General features: G+C 34.0%; 1 protein-coding gene across 2 annotated transcripts in view; it reads left to right on the forward strand.

The window, feature by feature from the left end:
* The first annotated feature begins 3548 nt into the window (after positions 1 to 3548).
* The window catches only part of LOC138700043 (neuropeptide CCHamide-1 receptor-like), a 172226-nt gene continuing 153556 nt past the window's right edge, over positions 3549 to 22218 (forward strand). Inside the window, exons 1-4 of one of the 2 annotated variants that reach the window (XM_069826336.1) lie at positions 3549 to 4204; positions 5371 to 5405; positions 5638 to 5734; positions 16065 to 18398. In XM_069826336.1, coding sequence (XP_069682437.1) covers positions 4169 to 4204; positions 5371 to 5405; positions 5638 to 5734; positions 16065 to 17060 — 1164 coding nt within the window. In that variant the 5' untranslated portion in view covers positions 3549 to 4168 and the 3' untranslated portion in view covers positions 17061 to 18398. Of the gene's footprint in view, positions 4205 to 5017; positions 5406 to 5637; positions 5735 to 16064; positions 18399 to 22218 lie in introns of those variants that run through there. The other variant, XR_011332153.1, reaches the window with a different exon arrangement.

Here is a 22218-nt window from a genome sequence, read left to right on the forward strand (position 1 = left end):
TCTGATCACGCGCATTGTCTCCTTTCTGAGACTTATAATGTATCTGCGCGACAAAACTTTTTTCTAAGACTGTAGGCTACATACATTTTATATAACGTTCAGAATAGTGTTTTATTTATCATATTTAATTAATTACAACATTTCATAAAAATAATGCTAATTTTTCACTGTTCCTCATAGCGTTCTGTGAAATCTCACCTACCACGATTTAACTGATCGTTCTCTGATGGCGGTTAGGCTTAAACAGTGGTTGGATAATTCGTATTTAGCGAGAGGTTGACTGAAATCGAAAGTATCTTGACGTTTCGTAGAAAGGACGTTGATTATAATCCCACCAATTGTTTTAATATAAATTACGTAATAGTGGCGAAGAAATATTTTGGCTATGTTTTTCTTAAATATGCAATACTTCTTAGAAATCATCAGCATTCAGAGTCAGTTCCAGCGAGAAATATTCGGACAAAATATTTATTTCCTTGAAGGAGTGAGAGAATCGTGATATGAATTGTTTCTAACGATTTAGAACTTCTTACTGTATTTATTTCCCGGGATGCATGAGCAACTGATTTGCGTTGTGTACAAAGAACCACCAAAACTGGAATATGCTCAATGTAACATTCGTCGAATTTCAAGCTGATACACTTCCAAGCTGACGCTATGCATCAGCATATGTGTAAAATAATATTTCTTGTGCTGTGTGGGAATTGAACGGATGTTGAGACTGCCGCATAATAGATGAAGCATTAGGGCTGTCGAAAGAATATTTATCAGTGATTTGGCAGACTTCCATAAGCGTCGTTGTTATTATTATTATTATTATTATTATTATTATTATTATTATTATTATTATTATTGATCTGAATGAAGGGGGAGAGAGCAACGGTGAATAGTTTAATGGATTTTTTCCATTGCTAATTTTAAAAAACTGTAGCACAACTTTTCGAAGAGTGGATCTCTCTTCGTCGTCAGGTGAAAACCTACTGTGGGGATCGTTACAAACAGCTACAAACATCAGTCAGACAGGCTAGCTGTTTGTAACGATCCCCACAGTAGCTTTTCATCTGACGACGAAGAGAGATCCACTCTTCGAAACATTGTACTACAATTTTTGAAAATTAGCAATGGTAAAAGTCCAAACAACTCAACCATTAAATTATTATTATTATTATTATTATTATTATTATTATTATTATTATTATTATTATTATTATTATTATTATTATTATTATATACAAACGTAAAGTTTATAATTGGAAATAAACATAATGTCTTACTATACTTATCAGAAAAAAATATAAATCAGCTGAAAAATTCAATATAGACCTGTCAGAGTTAGTATATTATGCCTGAGATTTATGGATGACCTGATTTGATTTATTTTCTAATTAAAATCCAACGAGTTACTGATGGCGTCTGAAAAATTAAATATCAGGAAACATTTGACAGCCTTCAGCTCTGAATTTAATTGACATTGTAATTCCGATAAGTGATATGAGTACTAGAATATTTATTCAATAGTTCAGTTTCACTTACAAAAAATATTATAGTAACCAGTAGTTATAGTAGTCAGCTCGTGCTTGATTGAAGTATTGTCACCTAAAACACTCGGATAATCCAACAGGTTTACGAAAGTGCGATTTTACTGGAAACCCTCTCTAACAAGGGAGCAGTCCCAGGTCATGTAGTTTGAATTTAATGAAAATACATATTTAAGCGAATTATTATCGTCAATTAAAAAACGTGGTGATAGTCGCTCGTTTTGCTTTTTCCTCGTTTACAAAATATACTGACTTGAAAATCGGTGCTACTTATACCGCTTCTTGTGCGCATTCGGATCCTCATAGCTCTCGCATTAATGCTCTGGTCAATTTGTTTTCTCTTAACTCGCATTAATAAAGTAATAGTGTAATCCTTAGCATCATTCACTCATTTGTTCACCGTCACAATCCATAGGTATACAGCTGAAAGTCTAGGAACACGAATGTACACACTATGCTTTCAAGAACCGAAAGAGTAATTTGGACCTAAAATGAAACAACATGTCAATCAAAGTAGTTCCGGTAAACTGACAAAAAATCACGTGAGAAGATGGTTAAGAGACGTATTTCTACCGGATGTTAAGAAAGGCATACTACTACTTGAATGGGTTATTTATGAAAGAGTCTAAGTCTTGAATACTAAATTGTTAGCAATTAAAGAAAAACTGCTAATAAGCCGAAATTTTTTAAATTAAGGCTGAAATAAAAATTGTATCATATATTCTACAAAGCATTTAGAGTGTGAAACTTAGTCTCTTCATATCTAAATCGATGTATCTACGCCCAAAGAGCAGTTATTACATTACAAATTTATTTTCACAAAATAATGATTTAGGCCCTTTCATAAATAATCCATTCACTTCTGGATTCCTGGAGTGTTCAGATATATGACACAATATTTACTTTTGAAGGAGTAAATATTACTTTACATGGTAAGATAATTAAAACACAAATAATCCATCCAAAACCACAAGATTTTTGCAAAACTCGTATGTGTATTTTTTAGGCAATATAAAATTGTAATTCGAAGGCTAGAAGAATATTTCATATATAAAATTATCTGTGAAAGCATTGTAGACACATTACACGATAGGGGCTTCATAATGACATTCTATTCTGTTGTCTATCAACAGTTTCATTTACTTGACCTCAAAGACATGCTAATGTAAGCGTGACTAAGAAACATGTGAGAAAGTTTGATAATGTTCTTGCAACAATGTTGTATGTTGGAAACAGTGTGTGTTACAGAAAAGTGTGGAAACGCAGCATATTACAGAATATAAATTGACCAAAGTTTCACAACTTCTTTCATTGCATCTTCAGGAAAATTACTGGTAAATCTATGAAGTTTCCGGAAAAGTTTAATATCTCTAAATTAGACTACATGACATGAGACCGCAAAACTGCCACAAAAGAAAGAATAATACGCCATTTCTCGTTTTAAAATGTGTGCTGCAATACAACAAAAATACAATGTATAAAATGAATAATTTCGGGGAAAAATTGTTCCGGAGCCGGATATCGAACCCGGGACCTTTGGTTTAACGTACCAACGCTCTGTGGATCGGTGTCGGTTAGAGTTCCCGAGTAGCTCAGTGGTAGAGCGTTGGTACGTTAAACCAAAGGTCCCGGGTTCGATACCCGGCTCCGGAACAATTTTTCCCTCGAAATTATTCAAATCAACTTTACAGGGAGTTATACCTGAAAATCTTGATTTGCATAATACACGTCACTGTTCGTTAACAGAAAACCACAATTTAAGTCGCACGGAGTTAGTGTGCACTCGAAGTTGGTCGCTTGACGGTTGTCAGCCCACTTTGAGGTCTGTGGATATAGAGGGAAAAATTGGATCGGTGTCGGTTAGAGTTCGCGAGTAGCTCAGTGGTAGAGCGTTGGTACGTTAAACCAAAGGTCCCGGGTTCGATACCCGGCTCCGGAACAATTTTTCCCTCGAAATTATTCAAATCAACTTTACAGGGAGTTATACCTGAAAATCTTGATTTGCAATGTATAAAATGTTAGTACTGTTCAATGGCTCTTTGTTCCGACCACTTCATTTCGAATTCCGCTTTATATTTAAGGTGAGTTACAAACTTAATACATATTTGAAATTCAAATTGAATTTGTATTTCAGCAAGAGTACTGTATTAATGTGGGTTAAAAGAAAAAGAAAATGGACTAGAGCATTAATGCGGGAGCAGTGATACGGCGTCGGGGAACTATGAGGATCCGAATGCGCGCAAGAAATGGCATAAGTAGCATCGATGTTATAATCTTTATATTTCGTGAACGAGGAAAACGTGAAACGAATGACTATCACCACATTCTTAACGAACGAAAATTAGCTTAAGTATGTATTCTCATTAAATTTCAGGTACACGATTTGGAACGGTTTCCTTATAAGAAAAATATTTAGATATTTTGGAAGGATTAAAATTGACCCTATTTTAGAGAAATTTCGAAATTACAGACAGAAATGAGGATATCATGTACTCAGAATTCTGCCTACAAGAATACTACGACCAGTAATAAACTCCTATATTAGGAAATAGATCTTTGGGCCGTCCACTGACACAATGGAGTGAGACCGTAACAGACCACCAGGCCTAATACATGAAAGAAAGGAGAAGATGAAGAAAAAGAAGAAGACTATGTTTATATATCGTGTAAGTGAATATTTGCTCAGTCACAGGTAAGTTTTAATTGAAGCACTTTAAGGGATAATTTAACAACTAATTAATTTCTGTGAGACAGAACAGACATAATGCATGCCCTCCATGAAGTGAAAAAGAAGAAGGAAAATTAATTTCTAGTAATTTGTAATAGGATTCGCTTAATATGAAAGTTGTATTCGTTACTCGTTCGTTTCATTTTGTTTTCTGTAGCGCTCGTTAAATGAAACATAATGTACAATTTTACAATTTTCCGTTAATTACTTTTGTTATCAGAGATCAGTACTCTCCATTTGTTAACCGAAACGAAAATATCTCATTCAAAGCAACACAACTCCTCCTCATGCCAAAACCACAGTCTAGCATATAGTCAGGAAGCTTGAGTTGTGAGGGTGCTAGCAACAATAGACTGTGTCGGTACTATTTCGCGTTGTCTGTAATGAGGCGATATTAGCGATCCTAGTGGTTATCAACTATCCATGGATGCATATTTACTACATATTGAGCTTCGTGATTGTATATACTAGACTGTGCCAAAACCATGAATCTGCATTTTCTTAGTTCTGGGAAAATGAATATTCATGGTTTTGACATGAGGGAGACGAACCGTAATTCATTTCAGAAACTGAGTTAGGTATTCTACGTGTCGATGTAGATCTATTTGTAATATAGTGTCCTTTTTTTCTTTTTTTCTTCTGTTATTATTATTATTATTATTATTATTATTATTATTATTATTATTATTGCTGTTATTATTATTATTATTATTATTATTATTATTATTATTATTATTATTATTATTACGATTGCTATGTTTCTGGTGTGCTTGTTTCACTTTATTTTTGTATCTTGTTTCCCCTCCCATTTTCTAAGTTCACGTCACCTTTTGTTCCCTTTCTCTCTTTTCACGTCACTTCCTTTTTAATTCGTTTTATTTTCCTTCCTCTATCTTCCTTATTTTTTCCCCTTATAACTCGCGAGTTGCGATCATATGTGCACTGCGTATATGTTTCATTTTATTTAACTTTTGTTCTATAACGCAAGTTCTTGCGCACAAGCTAACTAACTTTTCAGAACGAGGGTAATAAACTGTATTAATGGACGTTATAAATTAACTTGAACAATAACTTTTTGCTAACGTTTCTCTCCCTCTATTTCAGGTAAGACCAACTTCCGCGTACTGTCGTCGTAACATGTAAGTAACATGCTCTTGTGTACTTTTATATTGCTTTTAGTTTGTGAAAACTGTTTGAAAAATAAACACTCAATACTTCAGAAATAAAATAATAACTCCGCTGCATTTGTTAGAAATGTATTTTTCAAATATGTACAAATATAGGTCTAACTAATAACATTATGTATTTGATTAGAAAGAAATTAATTAACAAGTAAGAGAAATAAAGTCCACCGCCGTGGTTTCGTTATAGCGTCTTCGTTCCCGAACCCAGCGGGCCGGGGTTCGATTCCCCTCTTGGGACGAGTTGCCTGGGTAACATTTCTTCGGGGCTTTTCACTCCCTCCTATGTAAGTATAAGGGCATAGTACATCAGTTATTCATAGATTTCAAAAAGGCATATGACTCGGTTAAGAGAGAATTTTTATATAATTTTCTTATTAAATTTGTTATTCATAACAAACTAGTTCGATTAATTATAATGTGTTTCAGCGAAACGTACAGCGGAGTTCGTATAGGCCAGTTTTTGGCCGATGCTTTTCCAATTCACTGCGGGCTAAAGAAAGGAGATCCACTGTCACCTTCACTTTTTAACGTTGCCATTAGGAAAGTCCAGAATAACAGATAGATTTGGAAGTGAACAAGTTATATCAGCTGCTTATTTATGCGTATGACTTGAATATGTTAGGAGAAAATCCATAAACTACTAGGGGAAACACGAGAATTTTACTTGCAGCAAGTAAAGAGATAGGTTTGGAAGTAAATCCCGAAAAGGCAAAGTATATGATTATGTCTCGTGACTAGAACATAGTACGAAATAGAAATATAAAAAATAGCAAATATATCCTTTGAAAAGGTGGAAAACGTCAAATATCTTGGAGCAACAGTAACAAATATAAATGATAATCAGGAGGAAATTAAACGCAGAATAAATCTGAGAAATGTCTGTTATTATTCTGTTGAGAAGCTATTGCCATCCAGTCTACTATAAAAAACTGAAAGTTACAAATTATAAAAGAGTTACATTACCGGTTGTTCTGTATGGTTGTAAAACTTGGACTCTCACTTTGAGAGAGGAACAGAAGCTAAGACTTTTGGAAATTAAGGTGCTTAAGAAAATATTTGTGGCTAAGAGGGATGAAGTTATGGGAGAATGGATTTATTTTTATTTTAGTATTTTACGACGTTTTATCAACATCTTAGATTATTTAGCATCTGAATGAGATGAAGGTGATAATGCCTATGAAATGAGTCCGGGATCCAGCATCGAAAGCTACCCTGAATTAGCTTATATTGGGTTGAGGAAACCTCGGAAAAAACCTGAACTAGGTAACTTGCCCCAACTGGGAATCGAACCCGAGCCACCTGGTTTCGCTGCCAGACGCGCTAACCGTTACTCTACAGGTGTGAACCGGAGAGAATGAAGAAAGTTACACAACGCAGAACTCCACGCATTGTATTCTTCACCTGACATAATTAGGAACATTAAATCCAGACCTTTGACTTGAGCAGTCTGTGTAGCACTTATGAGCGAATCCAGAAATGGATATAGAGTGTTAGTTGGGAGACCTGAGGGAAAAAGACCTTTTGGGGAGGCCGAGACGTAGATGATAGGATAATATAAAAATAGATTTGAGGGAGGTAGCATATGATGATAGGGACTGGATTAATCTTGCTGAGGATAGAGACCGATGGCGGGCTTATTTGAGGGCGGCAATGAACCTCCGGGTTCTCTAAAGGCCATTTGTAAGTAAGTAACAATATGAGGAGGTGTACGAACATCCTCTCCTCCTCTACTTCTTATAGTGGCTGTTATTCGCCAGATGTATGGTACATTGGATGATTGGATGTGCGCAGTGGAAGACTTTTAGAAATAAATAGTGTGAATTTGTATAACAGATATAATTAACAAATAATGGATAACAGTATTACATGAATGATGAATGAAATAACATGTAGGTATCAAATTAAGTAAATGAAAATATTACAAATTAATCTGAATAACCAGTACACCAATAACTAAATCGTGGAGACTTTAACTACACTGGGCGAACATACTTACAAGTCGTAATACAATCTTATACACCCATTTCTCAATAATCAGTTTGAAACATCCTCTCAATATATATATATATATATATATATATATATATATATGTGTGTGTGTGTACATATATATATATATAGCCAACTAGATATAAACCTCAACATGAACGCCCAGTCAGTGTACTAACTCATAACACATGCCCCATTCAGTTACAGATAACATAAAGTCTGAGTAACCAAATTCAACGTACACATGTGCTCAGTATCACACAAAGAATTTACCCAATATAAACTGTCACACGACTGATCACTATATAAATTACCAATTCCACATATGTCTGACATAAACTGTGCAAATAGCACCAACAATAATCTCTGTACTTTACAATCAAACAATGCCCAAGAGAGAGAGAGAGAGATACGACAAATGATAAGTAACCGACGATAATTTCAAATACCAATAGTTGTTTGAATAGCAACTGAAATACAATGCACTCGATTCCTGAATACCGGCGTGGAAACCAATAATAACCAATATGGAGTAGCAAGTACTAGATTAGATAACGAGGCCCATACTTTTCTAGTTCATTACACCGTCTCTTACGATGTAAGCCAAGAGATCGTAATCACTACGCTATCACCGAAACCGTTTTGGAACTTCAATACTACCTCACATATCAAAGTTACATCTCTTCACGTAATCCCCCAATAGAATACAACCTCACATATCACAATTACATCACTTCGTCCACATCTGTGGAGTAACGGTCAGCGCGTCTGGCCGCGAAACCAGGTGGCCCGGGTTCGATTCCCGGTCGGGGCAAGTTACCTGGTTGAGGTTTTTTCCGGGGTTTTCCCTCAACCCAATATGAGCAAATGCTGGGTAACTTTCGGTGCTGGACCCCGGACTCATTTCACCGGCATTATCACCTTCATCTCATTCAGACGCTAAATAACCAGAGATGTTGATAAAGCGTCGTAAAATAACATACTAAAAAAATACATCACTTCACGTAATCCCAATTACTTAACCCAAGACGTATCATCAGCGAGCGATTTCCATACACGATCCACCACAATATTTCAAACACAAACAACAAAAAATGAGAATAATATCACAATCCAAATTTGCCTACTCCAATAATAACAAATCTGATACAACTTATTGCCGCACTGAATCCCAAAATATATTTCAAACAAGGTTTCATATAATCCATATATTCTCAAGTGAAATATAATGATACACTATTCTCGAACAATCTAACACGATGAACTTAAGTTACAAGTGTAGAATACAGTTCGAGCTCTATTTCCTGAGTGCACGTCGATTGCCTGAATGAAGTCGGTACGCGGCCTGCCTGCTGAGTAATGTTATCGGTACTAGCTCCGACGCCTGAGTAATGCTGTCGATACGGGCTCCGGCTCCTGAGTAATGTTACATATAACTGCGCGTAGCCAAGTAATCTCGCTTTCCCTCTCTCTTCGTCTGATGTAAGCAACCGGCCAATAGGATAATTTGGATAAGAAAATGAAGGAAATCGTAGCGCTATCTATAACATATCGTTGAGAGCACTCTGTCGGGTGAAGTGACGTACTAGATATACAACCAGGATGTCGAGCACGGCTCAAATAACAGACATAATAACAGTAATAATAATAGTAAACAAAATTTAAAATACCGATAATGTAAACTATAAACAATTCTACTATTTTAAACTGAATCCATGAATATTCATGTTTCGGATACCCGCTTCAATGCCATTTTATAGCACTGATAACTACCGCCAGTCTCGTTGGTCGTCCGGCCTGCCTGTCGTCCTTGAGAATTCCGTTCTTCGATTATCGCTTCCCTCCGGAACTCCACATCTCTCCTTATACTCCTAGCACCTACGGTAGTACCGGAGATCACAGGAGTAGAGCTTTATTCGTAATCGTCGATTCCTCCGTCAGTAGTATTCGCTCTGTTGAGCAACATTACTCATAAAACCACTTAACGACCATGATAGCGTCAAATTACGTGCCGGATTCACTAGTAGTTCCGATTAATTTTACTAAAATGTTTTCAAATCTGAAGAAATTTTAGAAATTGGATTCACTATACCGGAAACACTTTGGAATTATCTTTGGAAATTCAATTGATGTAATGTTTTGTACACAGTATTAATCTCGGGACTTTCCCTGTATCCTTCTTCAGATTAGAAACCGGCATAGTCAGGACTACCTTAAGATTGAAGGTAATTCCCTTTCAGGACACACAGAGTCTGAGAACTTCAAGCACGTTTTCTTATACAGGTATACGCTTGTAGAAGGAATGTGTTGTATATCTGTGAGTACTTGAATTTAAACTGCTTTTTAATTGCGATTAATTAAGAAAACTTATATTCTCTTGACAGTACAAAATAAAAATTATCGATAATATGCACACAAATCCAGTGATTTTGCTCTTTATACATATTATCAAGATAGTGGTGTAATATTACAAAAAAGTTTAGTTATAGTCTTCCATGTTATTCTGTAGTCAGCATTGTTAACAAAACGAATATTTTCTTATACAATTTGTCCGATATTCTTCTTAGCTGAACAAATTTATAAATTTGTACATTTATAAACAATTTTTTATTAATTTATACATGAATATTAATTTAATTACTTATTTATTTTTTATATATATTGTATATATAAATACTTATTTACTTACTCACTTGCTTACTTATTTATTTGCTTGTTTGCTTATTTAATTATTAACGTATTTATTTATTTATTTACTTACTAGTTATTTATTTATTATTTTTTATTTAAGCTTTTATTTGATTACAGCATATAATCTATTGTGTACAACATAAGGAGATGTACTGTATATAAACTGAAAATTTGAAAGTTTTATTATGGACAATCATTAAATAAAATTACAAATCAAATTTATTATCAATAACAGATTAATATAATGACAATAATAGTAACAGTAGTAGTAGTAATAATAATAATAATAATAATAATAATAATAATAATAATTGTAAGCAAAATACTGATAATTGAAAGAAAATATAGGTTAACGGAACATACTTAATCAGTGAAAAAGAATTCAAATATTACTTTGTTGAAATAATATTCATTGATTCATTTTTCGTTAGTTTTGTTTTATTTATTTTGTTTGTATATTCATTTATTTATTCTGGTAGAATTAAATCCATAAGGCCTTCTCTTCCACACTACCAGAAGTAAAATATACGTTCAAACAATAACAACAGTAGTAATACTTAAATATAAAATTATTATCTTCGAGCTTAAGAAGCTTGCATATAATGAAATATTGACTAAACTTTACATAAGCCTATTTCAGTAATTTACGATATTTATATTCTAATTCTGAGATAAGAATAGTGCAATGTGGATTTCCTCAAAACTGCCACTAAGTATTTTCATCGTCGATGCTTTAAAATAGGGTTTTTTGTATTTAAATAAGAATCAGTACGTTCTGATACATACTCGTACATACAACCATGTGAATGGAGTTATGCAACAACACATCGCTTAAAAATTTTGTAAGATTTAGATTTTGTTGTCATCTACAAGCAAATAGTTGAAACTATTAAAAAAATATATCTGAATATTTAGTATCTTACTTTCCACTTTCAACATTGAGTTTTAGTTCTTGCTTACTTGCCTTTCCTCCATTTTGTATTCTACGACAATAGAACAGTATATAGTTTTTTATTGAACAATTTATAATTATATTAATACTCGTATAATGGTAAAAATGTTCTGTTTGCTTTTGAACTTATTTTATTTCATGTTCAGAGTCAGTTAGTTTTGAATAAAACTGATACTTTCATTTTATAATTGATTTCAAATAAATACCTCATTGCCTCTAAAAAGTGATTTTACTGGTTTGTCTGTTGTTGCATTACACTGTCTCAGTAATAAAACGACAAAATTTAATGGAATGTTCTTTAATTAAAAAGAAACACGAAAGGAAACGATTCGAATTTTCTGACTCATATAGTTCTTGAGATGTAAAACAAACATGACTTGTAATTAGGCCGTATGTTGGTGTACATCAGACGTATTGGACATTTGTTTACTATAGGCATGTCAAGGACACGGGCAAGGTTACGAATTGATATCTATCAGATTACACTTTGCGAGTGCTGTGGTGTTGCAGCGTGTAAGAAAAACCCTCAATTTGGGGTGTACGTTGTACATAGAATAAGTTACTACAGTAATGTGAAGTTAATATTAGGCTATACAATAATTATTAACAACAATTATTTCACATTATAATACAAACAATAAGAAATATTACTATATTGTGAATGACACTACCCATTTATTAATAAATGCGAAATAGGTTATATCCTGACACAATTTCAAAATTTTTACATATTGACGAGTTTTACAAAATAAAACTTAAGTAGACCTAACTAAAATACATTTTGTTTTTACACACATATACAAGCATCCGGATTTGTCGTTATTTTTGCAAGTTTGAATCTTTTAAATTTTTGTGTCATTTTCTCTACAAATAATTTTTCAATGTCAATCTTGCTGGAAATTAACCTCACAATGGACTATATATGAGAATCTCTATTGTCATCTCTTGTAAATTTTATTCTTTTTCATTACTACCTGGCATCGAAATGTTCAACTTGCCGCGGAATCAGAGAGCAGCTCTATGCACACTGTCTAATCACTCTGAGTTAGGTTGAGTTTGCCTACATTTACGTATTAAAAGAGCGAAAATCATTTGGGCGAAAAGAAAGAAAACATCGAAAATGTCTTTCCTACAAATAACACATACCTTTTGCCTTCTTTATGCCCTTCAGAAATGTTCTCACTTTTATTATTGGGACTGGGTTAAATTTTAACAGATTCATAGAATGATAATAACATAGCCTATTTGATGTAGGACTTTAGAGTTTTGACTGAAATATTTCTATTCTCTGTGGCTACTACCACAATTAATTTGTCGGTCTATTTTTGAGACACCCTGTTATATTAGTTCATATAGAGCTACATATAAATATATTTAACTAGCCATACCCGTTCGCTCCGCTGCACCCGTTAGAAATAAATATAAAGTAATTACATAATTAAAATAGGACGTTTGATCCAGGGAATATTCGTGTTTGATAGAAGGATAAATCGTTAAATATGCTACTTAATTTAAATTGCATCCAAATAATTAAAATGCGATCATTTTGGTCCAGAGACACTCATTTGATGCAATGACAATTCCTTTAACATGTTGCTTAATTTTTATTACATGCAACCATAGTTTAATGAACATTGACATCATTTAGATTTAATGTGTATATTTTATTTTACTTGTTATAGGTTTCCATTGAATTATGGTAATAACTTAATTTTAACCCTTGTTTTCTACGTATTCAGTAAATGGCGCTTGGCCTACTATGGTTGTGAACCCTTCAAATAACTTAAATTATATTATAATTATATTATATTATATTATATCAGAAGTTACTGTAATAACATTATAGCATTATGTCCATCTAGAGAAACTACACTTTCTAATGGTGAAATAATAATTAATTATACAAATCGGTTAATTTAGCTTTCGATATTACTTCATAGGCTATCTTTCATAGCTTTCGATTGTTGCTGTCCAAGGCCCCTTATACAGTAGACGAAGTCATTTTTTTCTTAATTCATTACACGGCCTTAGATGGCAGTTATTTTAATTTTAAAACTCATTTACATCATTAAATATCAGTCCTATCAAAATTTTTCAAGGAATAAAACTTATCGAAAATTATTTTCAAAGAAACTTTTGTTATGTAACATTTTTCACAAAAACCAATAATAAGCGAGATATTTCGATTTATTTAATTCAGGCCCCCTGATAACCCCCTTATTTTGAATGCCATATAGCCTAAAATCTAAGTTACAACGAACTTAATTTATATTCCAATTTTCATCGAAATCCGTTCATCCATTATCGCGTGAAAAGGTAACAAACATACAGACAGACAGACAGACAGACAGACATACAAACAAAAATTTCAAAAAAGAGATTTGCGGTTTCAGGGTGATTAATTATATATGTTAGGACCAATTATTTTTGGAAAATCGAAAATTACCAGAAAAATTTCGGCTACAGATTTATTATTAGCATAGATTAAGCAATTATGTCTCACATTGAACATTCATAACACAAAAGTTTAATATCGAAAAGAGTTCAGGCGTATTTAATAAAAAGAAGAAGTTGCTTTGGTGAAATTGTAATTTTTTTATTTATAAAGATGAGTCCGCCGAGTTAGCTCTGTTGTAGCTCCATACTAGCCGGCCCAGGTTCGATTCCCGGCGGGGGTCAAATATTTTCGTGTAAAATTTTTACTTCGGAGCTAGGAGAGGCGGCAGTGCACAACTTCTCATCATTATATTGTACAACAATATGCCTTAGTTAAATCCCAAATCTCTTCGCAGTGCATTTCAAGAGAAGCCATACAGTATGTCACTCTTAATAGTGATTCGTCCGTCGAACGAGGACGTTAGACCCCGTTTACGGGGTGCGGGAATTTCTCGAAACGGACGTTTATTCGAATCGATTTCATCCGTACAGCAGTGTACACACGGTTTGATTTTTTCCCTGTACAATTGAAATTTAAGTTACACAGGGAAAACATCGAACAGTGCTTGCACAACTTCCGTACAAAATCGATTCGAATAAATGTTTGCTTCGAGAAATTGCCGTACCTTGTGAACGGACCCTTAAGCCTGATGTTCTCCTTCGTACTATTCGACAGTAGGCTATGTGCCGGCACCGGGTTTCCCCTTCTCTCTTCCTCATGTTCATCATCCTCACCCATTCATTACACACACTTACACGAACACGTACACATATATACTGACTCTACTACACGACATAACTCTCCACAGATACACGTCCTGCACAGCGTGGCCCACCGAAGTGGTGTGCAACTTGAAAATGACAGTGTCCGTAGATATCCAGAGTACCGCAATCTATTGCGCCGGGAATGGCGACAAATTAGCTATTGTTATTTCAGCGCGCGCTATTGCCATATAAAGTTGTACAGGGACTGAATGTAGCCCAAATTTGGTCAATTTTTTTTTAATTTTAATGGCCACGGATTCTGGCTAAATTGAGTTTTGTTTTAAATGTTCCTATCCCAAACGTGTTGAAATGGAAAAACAATGGCGGCCGACTGGCTGATTGCGCTACTCTGGATTTCCGCGGACTCTGGAAAATTGGCCACAGTTCTGCCATCTATCCACAATATGCGGAACCCGAATCACGCAAGTGGAGTAGGCATTGGATATACACATACATACATAATTTAGAAAAATGAGAACTTGAGAGGTGGAAAATTGGAATTCGGAACAATTTTGACGTTTGATTGTATTGTTTCATTCAATGTGGCGGTATAATCCATATAGAGAGTGGCTCACTTAATTCGTTCACCTCCGATAGCGTGTGAAATATTTCGTATATACAACAAACCGACAATTACAAGTTAAATTATATCTGATACACGTAATGTATTATTTTGTACATGAAATAAATTTCAAGATATTACAGTCAACTTTCTTTTATTTTTTAATGGAAACCAACTATGTTTTGTATTTGAAATGTTTCGTTAGCTCTGTCTTAACAACTGATACTTTACTGACTGAATATCACCGGTATGAGTAAACACAAGCAATGTCTGACCAAGGATCGAATAGAGGGAGGACAATTGTGGTTAGAGATGTGCGTCAATTAAATGACAATCCAATGTACTGTACATTTAAGTACTATGAAAATGTTGCATATGGTGAAGTGAGACACAAAAACAGAGTACAAAAAAAAAAAAAATAAACAATGTTATTCTAAAAAAAAAAATCTCCGATATGCAGTCAGATTTCTCGCAATGTCTTATCGTTCAATTGTCCAGTACAGAAATGAAGAAATAAGGGTTGTATTGGGTAGTGTACAGTAATATGGGTACGTTCCATCTTCAATTACGTCAAGATTAAGAATTAAACATAAAAAAGGGTGCGTCAGACATTGTTTAAGTTTACTCTTATCGTTGACATTCAAATAATCGGTAAAATATTCAGTTGTTATTAGACAGAGCTAAGGCAACATTTCAAATACAAAACATAATATGTTTCCCATAAAAAAATAAACTTGACTGTAATATCTTGAGAATTATTTCATGTACATAAAATATTTTTCTTGTATCAGTTATCCCCTTCGAAATAATTTAACTTGTAGGCCTAATTGTCGATTTGTGTATAAAATTAAAAGGTATGATTTATTTAACGACGCTTGCAACTGCGGAGGTTATATCAGCGTCGCCGGTGTGCCGGAATTTTGTCCCGCAGGAGTTCTTTTACATGCCTGTAAATCTACTGACATGATCCTGTCGAATTTAAACACAATTAAATGCCATCGACCTGAGACGGCCGACATTTGTGTATGTTAAATAAAATATTTCACGTGCTGTCGGAGGTGAAAGAGTCAAGTGAGCTACTCTGTATATGTGCGACAAGGATAACTATAAGACAAATTTGAACTCATATTTAACTCACAGATTCGCTACTTAGTCATAAATACATAAGTCACAGCTAGAGCTATAATTTTGTCTCATATCGTGAAAATTCTCTTCACAGTCACTACTTGCTGCTAGTGAAGCAGATAACCATTCTTCCTTAACAACTGATAAGAAAAATGCCTCTGAAGTTGGAAATTCTGGAGAACAGTATACAACTCTGGACATTTTTACAAGTCATGTGGATCCTGTTGTCTACTCAATCTACATTGTCGTCGGTTTCTTGTTAAATGGTGCCGTTATTATTATGTTCATTCGTAGCGAAGAAATAAGAAAACCAGCAAACGTCATGATCTTAAATCTCGCTATCTGTGACATCCTGAATATTGGAATCAGCGGTCCTCTCCAGTTCTTGTGTTCGTATGAGCCCCGTTACCCGATGATGATAATTGGATGTAGAACAGAGATGGCAGTTAGACAGTTACTGAGAGCGGGCGCTGCCTTGTCTTTGGTTGCTCTTAGTATCCAGCGTTTCTTCATCACCATGCCTAGCTTTCACCGCTACAGCTCAAAAACTTCAAACATCTATCTCGCAGTCTACATCTTGGCAATATGGCTGCTAGCAATGTTAGTATCACTCCCAACAGTGTTAGTAATGGGAGTGTATACATACTTGTGCTCCTTGGACGTACAAGATCCGTACCCGACAAAAGTAATGGTGATTACCAACTTTCTTTTCTACTGTGCTCTTCTACCACTTTTGATGTTTGTGTTTAGCTTTGTAACTGCTAGGAGACTGAGAAGAAGCGTAAGGGAATTTCGAGGTACAGTACAAAACCAAAAAAGAAACAGAAGTGCAAATGTTGTGATTTTCTTGTCTGTATTGTTCATTATTTGTTTCCTTCCTTATGAATTGTGGTGCGTTGTTGTATACTGTATCACACCAAAATTTACTGAAGACTCTGTTGGCCTTACTTTGGCGGTATCGAAGTATTTCCTCTTCGCTAATGCATGTTTTAATCCCTTAGCTTTGTACTTCTGTAGTGGAACATTCAAAACATTATTTAGAAAATATTACTTTTGTTGTTCTAGATGCAAATGTGTTAATATGAAATAAATTGGAGTACAATACACACCGATTATTTAGTTCTGACAGCTCAGCGACGCGAAAGAGGGGAAGTAATAGGAGTAATGGGGAGAACTCCGGAGTAGAGATAAGGACGAGCGATCGGTAAAGGAATGCAGTACAGCTTGTACTGGAAACACAACGCTTTACCGCATGCGTGACATCCGATCGGTCCGAAGGCAAGCGAGTGACTAACCCAAACAGCCCTTGGCGTAACTAAATGGACTCGCCTGACCCGGGCGCACATCTCCAGCGAATGTCAGGACTAAATAATCGTACTGTATTTTATAATTTATAATTTCGGAATATATATATATATATATATATATATATATATATATCATTTCCTTTTTTTTCATAATTATCCTACTTGATTGACGTACAATATTTTTCTTCTCTGTGTTAATATTATATTATGTAATTTCATTGCAGCTGTTACTTTAATTTCAGTTCCTATTTAATTTTATTTTTCTATTCCTATTATAATAATAGTACATTATGCAACGAGCCTATAATGATAGTAATTAAGAATCGAGTATGGATATTTATGAAACGAGCGCAAGCGAGTTTCATAATTTTCATACGAGCTTCTTAATTACCATTATAGGCGAGTTTCATACGACTTTTTATGCTCGACCATATTTCTAACTTGAAATTACCGGTATTCAGATGTATACATTTTATTTGTATCTGACAAGATCGGAAGTGACCTTGTTCTAGGTCGTGGATTGTGAGATGTGCGCAGACGCGAAAGTATTGATTTTTTTCCGAGGAACAATAATGTCATTGACCTTAACGTAGTCCCGTTAAACTTGATAATATTATAATATTATAGCCTTGATTATTGAATTCGACATTGAAAAACGAGATGACAAATTGAATTTATTTTAATATTATTTACAATTAACGCTAATTATTATAGTAACAAAACATAACCTTCTGCGACAGTATTGGATTTCCAGCCTCCGTGACTTTTCGCTAATTCTCTTTCGTTTGCATATCCGAGAATAATCGATACTTGCGGTTTTATAACGGTACAAAGCTGACTTGTCATTGGCTGAACACATGTAAGCTGAGTTATCATTGGCTGAAGATCTGTACTTTAATGAGTAGGTGTACTTTAATGACATGCATTAAAGGACTGCTACCAGATGTATACGAGTAATTAGTACATTTCGGCATGGTCGAGCATAAAAATATATCTGAACTACCACCGAACACGAACTCTGCTCATTTGGTCCTCAAATTTAATATTATTGTATCCTCTTTTGTATACTTATGTATTACTTTCTCAGAAAACATGTTATAACTGGAACTTTTAAAATTCAGGAGGCCCGTATTTTGTTTCTGGGTCTGTAAAAATATATATATATATATATATATATATATATATATATATATATATGTGTGTGTGTTTTCTACGATTTGTGTGTTTGGCACTTAGGCCTACAGCCTTTTTTATATCCAGTCTTCAATTACACTGAACGACAAATATTTACTTTTTGTCTTGCTCCGAAATAAAAATAGGCGAATATTACTAATATATGTGCCCTAAATCTGAATTTTAAATTCAAATTGCACCATCACATACCATTTTCTGGGGAAAGTGAATTGAATTTATTATGAAAAAGTTTTTTATTTATTTTTTTTTTCACGGCTACTGATAAAATTACAACATACTATGGATTCAAAATGCCTCATAATACTTGAAAACTCTGTAGACCTACTGGATATAAAAATGATGTTATATAGTTTAAAACACAAAAAGCAAAAGAACAATAAAATATTTCAGGCGTATAATGAGAAAAATATCGGAATTTGAACTTACCATTTAAAATAATTTTCTGGATGACATTCGTTTATAACTACACCCGGGACTGTCTTTTACAAGGAACCAACAATAGTCTGCAAGCATGCTAGATGATGATCTTCCTTTATATCGCCTATACATTTCAGATATTTCTTGATGAAATCTTTTCCCATGCTCGTCGCTTACCGCTCCAAGTTTAGAAGGAAAGAAGTCCAAATGAGAATGTAAAAGTGTAATTTGAGAGACATATTACACCTCATTTTTCATATGTATTTAATATCAGTGCTGCTCATCGGAGTGACTACTACCGCGGAGGAATCGGAGATTACGAATAAAGCTCTCCACCGGTGATCTTCGGTACTACCTTAGATGGAACAGGGGACATACGGAGGGATGTGGTGGTTCGGAGCGAAGCGACAGTTAGCTCAAGGACGACCGGCGCGTAAGGACTGCGGTAGTTGAGTGGAATAAAATGGCACCAAATCGGATATCCGTCGCATGGAAATTCTGTAAACTTTGTGGGCTAATTTACTCTAAGTGTGGTGGAACTTCGAATTTGTTAGGCCATTTGAAGCGATCGCACAATCGCGAACTTGATGAAAACAATTACGCAAAACATTTGATAGGATTTCTTTTTAAATTGTTTTAGTGCTATTGTTTCCAAAGGCTCACAGTCTAGGAAAAAGTCTTGAAATTTCTCTGAAACGTAACTTTCGAGGTAATAAAAAATATATGAAATATTTACAAGACGACTTGAGTTATATTTTGCTGTTTAGATAACTTGAGTTATATTTTACGTTTGGATAAAAATATTTCTGAATGAAACTAAAGCATAATTGTAATTATATTATTACGAAATGTTTCTTAAGTTGATATCCACTTATATTTTTATTACAGAGCAAGAGTGGCGCGTTTTAGAAGAGGCAGTTCAAATACTGACACCCTTTAACACAATAATCACAATCCTGCCCGGTGAAGAATCTGAATAAATTATGTTGGACAGTAAACTTTATCCCACTGATAGCCCACGTTTCTTTTGTTCCATTCTGAAGCTCCATTAATATATTTTACGTTAAACTAAACCGATTAGAATAATAATTGACAAAGTATGATTGCGATTAAACGAGAGTTTCTAGGAGAATTAAAGTATAAATGTTTACATTAGGTACTGAAAAGCTTCACTTCTGCGTTAGTCTTGCACTTAGATTGAATGTTATTAATTTGATCAATGACCTAAAACTAATACGTCTTTCCACATATACTATGAATTTCAAAACTAGAAAAAAAATCTGTCGGCTAACTTAGCACTTTAAGCAACACAAGAAAAAAAAGAGCCGAAGAAAGAGAGAGAGATTAGCATAAAGGAGAGAATAAACAACAACAAATTACAACTTATTTTAAAAGATACGCGGACGTCAGCGGACTCGAATCACTATCTGATCCGATTAAAGGAATGCTCAGCGGAAAGTGTGTGTCTGCGCCACAGCACATATACAACCTGCGCGACAGCAATCGGAGGTAACCGGAGGTCTCCGATTGAAAGCGCGCAAACAACCGCTCCGGAGAAAACCTAATCATAAGCAGCACTATTTAACATGGTTTCGATAAGTTCGATGTAGTTGTCTTCCCTAGAATTTCCAAGGAAATTCAAACATCTTTGAAAGCGCACCATGCCATTTTTTCTATTACAGAAAGTTTTTCCTCAAAGAGTCAGCCATATCTTTGTGAATTTGTTAAGTGATGAAAATGCCCTCTTTTAATTTGTCCTCACTTAAACTGGTAAACTTTCTTTTAAATTTACAATTCATGTTGGAAAATCTTCAGCTAAGCCTCGTGTTAATAACATATATCAAAATATGATTAGTTATTTATTCCGTCAATATGGCTTAAGCATTGTATTACATATGAAAGAAAATATTGATGTGTTACATCCTATTTAATCTTGATACTAACGTTTTCGCCCCAAATGGGGCATCTTCAGGTACAAGATATAAGTATCATCTAAATTCAATTACAATACAAATTTTACATTTGAAAATGCCATGACTAGAAGAAAATATGATATATTGACAATATTATCTATACCAACATTAAATGTCCAGTCAAAATATTAAAAACAAATTGAACATTGAACATTTAACGAGAATTCCAATCGCTCTACGAAATTAGTTATACACGCTTTTATGACTCCACATTTGATAATATTAGGTTTTAATTTTGTATATTTTTAGTATTTTTATTGATTTTATTGACAACAACACATTACATTTGAGATACCATACAAGGGGATCTAATTTGTATAGCTAAGCAAATTCACATTGTTTTAAATTAAATTTGTTTTTAATATTTTGACAGGACATTTAATGTTGGTATAGATAATATTGTCACTATGTCATATTTTATTCTAGTCATGGCATTTTCAAATGTAAACTTTGTATTGTAATTGATTTTAGATGATACTTATATCTTGTACCTGAAACCTTAATATCAAGATTAAATAGGATGTAACACATCAATATTTTCTTTCATATGTAATTCAATGCTTAAGCCATATTGACGGAATAAATAATTAATCATATTTTGATATATGTTATTTCTTTTAAATACTGAAAACCACACCCTTATTTGTTCATTGCATATACCTCACTTCGAAATGTTATAACATTTTCTGAATAGAAAGGACCAATATCTGTTTATTAGAAGTACAAAAGAACATGCCAACAACCATAAGAAACCGGAAATGGGTCATAAATTCATAAGATATATTAGCTTTTGTTTCCGTTTACAACCTCCAACCCGCGCCAGATGTTTACTGGAACACTTATCAAAAAGTGAGATCAAAGTATATCTTAAAAACCTTACATGATACGAAGAGATGCATTTTCGGATTCACCACACACCAAACTATAAGGGACACATTTTTTTTAAGTTTGAGGAAAATTTTTGTTGTTCAGTGTTATTTATTCTCATTGTAATTTCTTCGTATTCTTTACGATTATTTTTAAATATATTAACACTTTAACTTACAAGGGTGAACCCAGAAGTAATGCACAAACTTACTTCATTGGAACGTATTTTATTTTTTTCAATTCACTTACACCAAGATCGTTAAAAATTGTGTTATGACAACTTCCCAACGTTGTGGTAGCTTTTGGATGCCGCTTAATAAAATTCTCCTTAGAAGTTTAGGTCTCGCATGCGTTGGAACACAGCTGTATTTAGATCCTCTAACATTGCAAGAAGTTGACCCAGAAGTGAATTTTTCATTTTCAGGAAAAGATCATAGTCGGGTGGATTCATGTCCGGAGTGTTGGCTGGCTGAGGGAGTGTTTCACACTT

The sequence above is a fragment of the Periplaneta americana genome, chromosome 5 (assembly GCF_040183065.1).
Source record: "Periplaneta americana isolate PAMFEO1 chromosome 5, P.americana_PAMFEO1_priV1, whole genome shotgun sequence".
In the NCBI taxonomy this organism is placed as follows: domain Eukaryota; kingdom Metazoa; phylum Arthropoda; class Insecta; order Blattodea; family Blattidae; genus Periplaneta; species Periplaneta americana.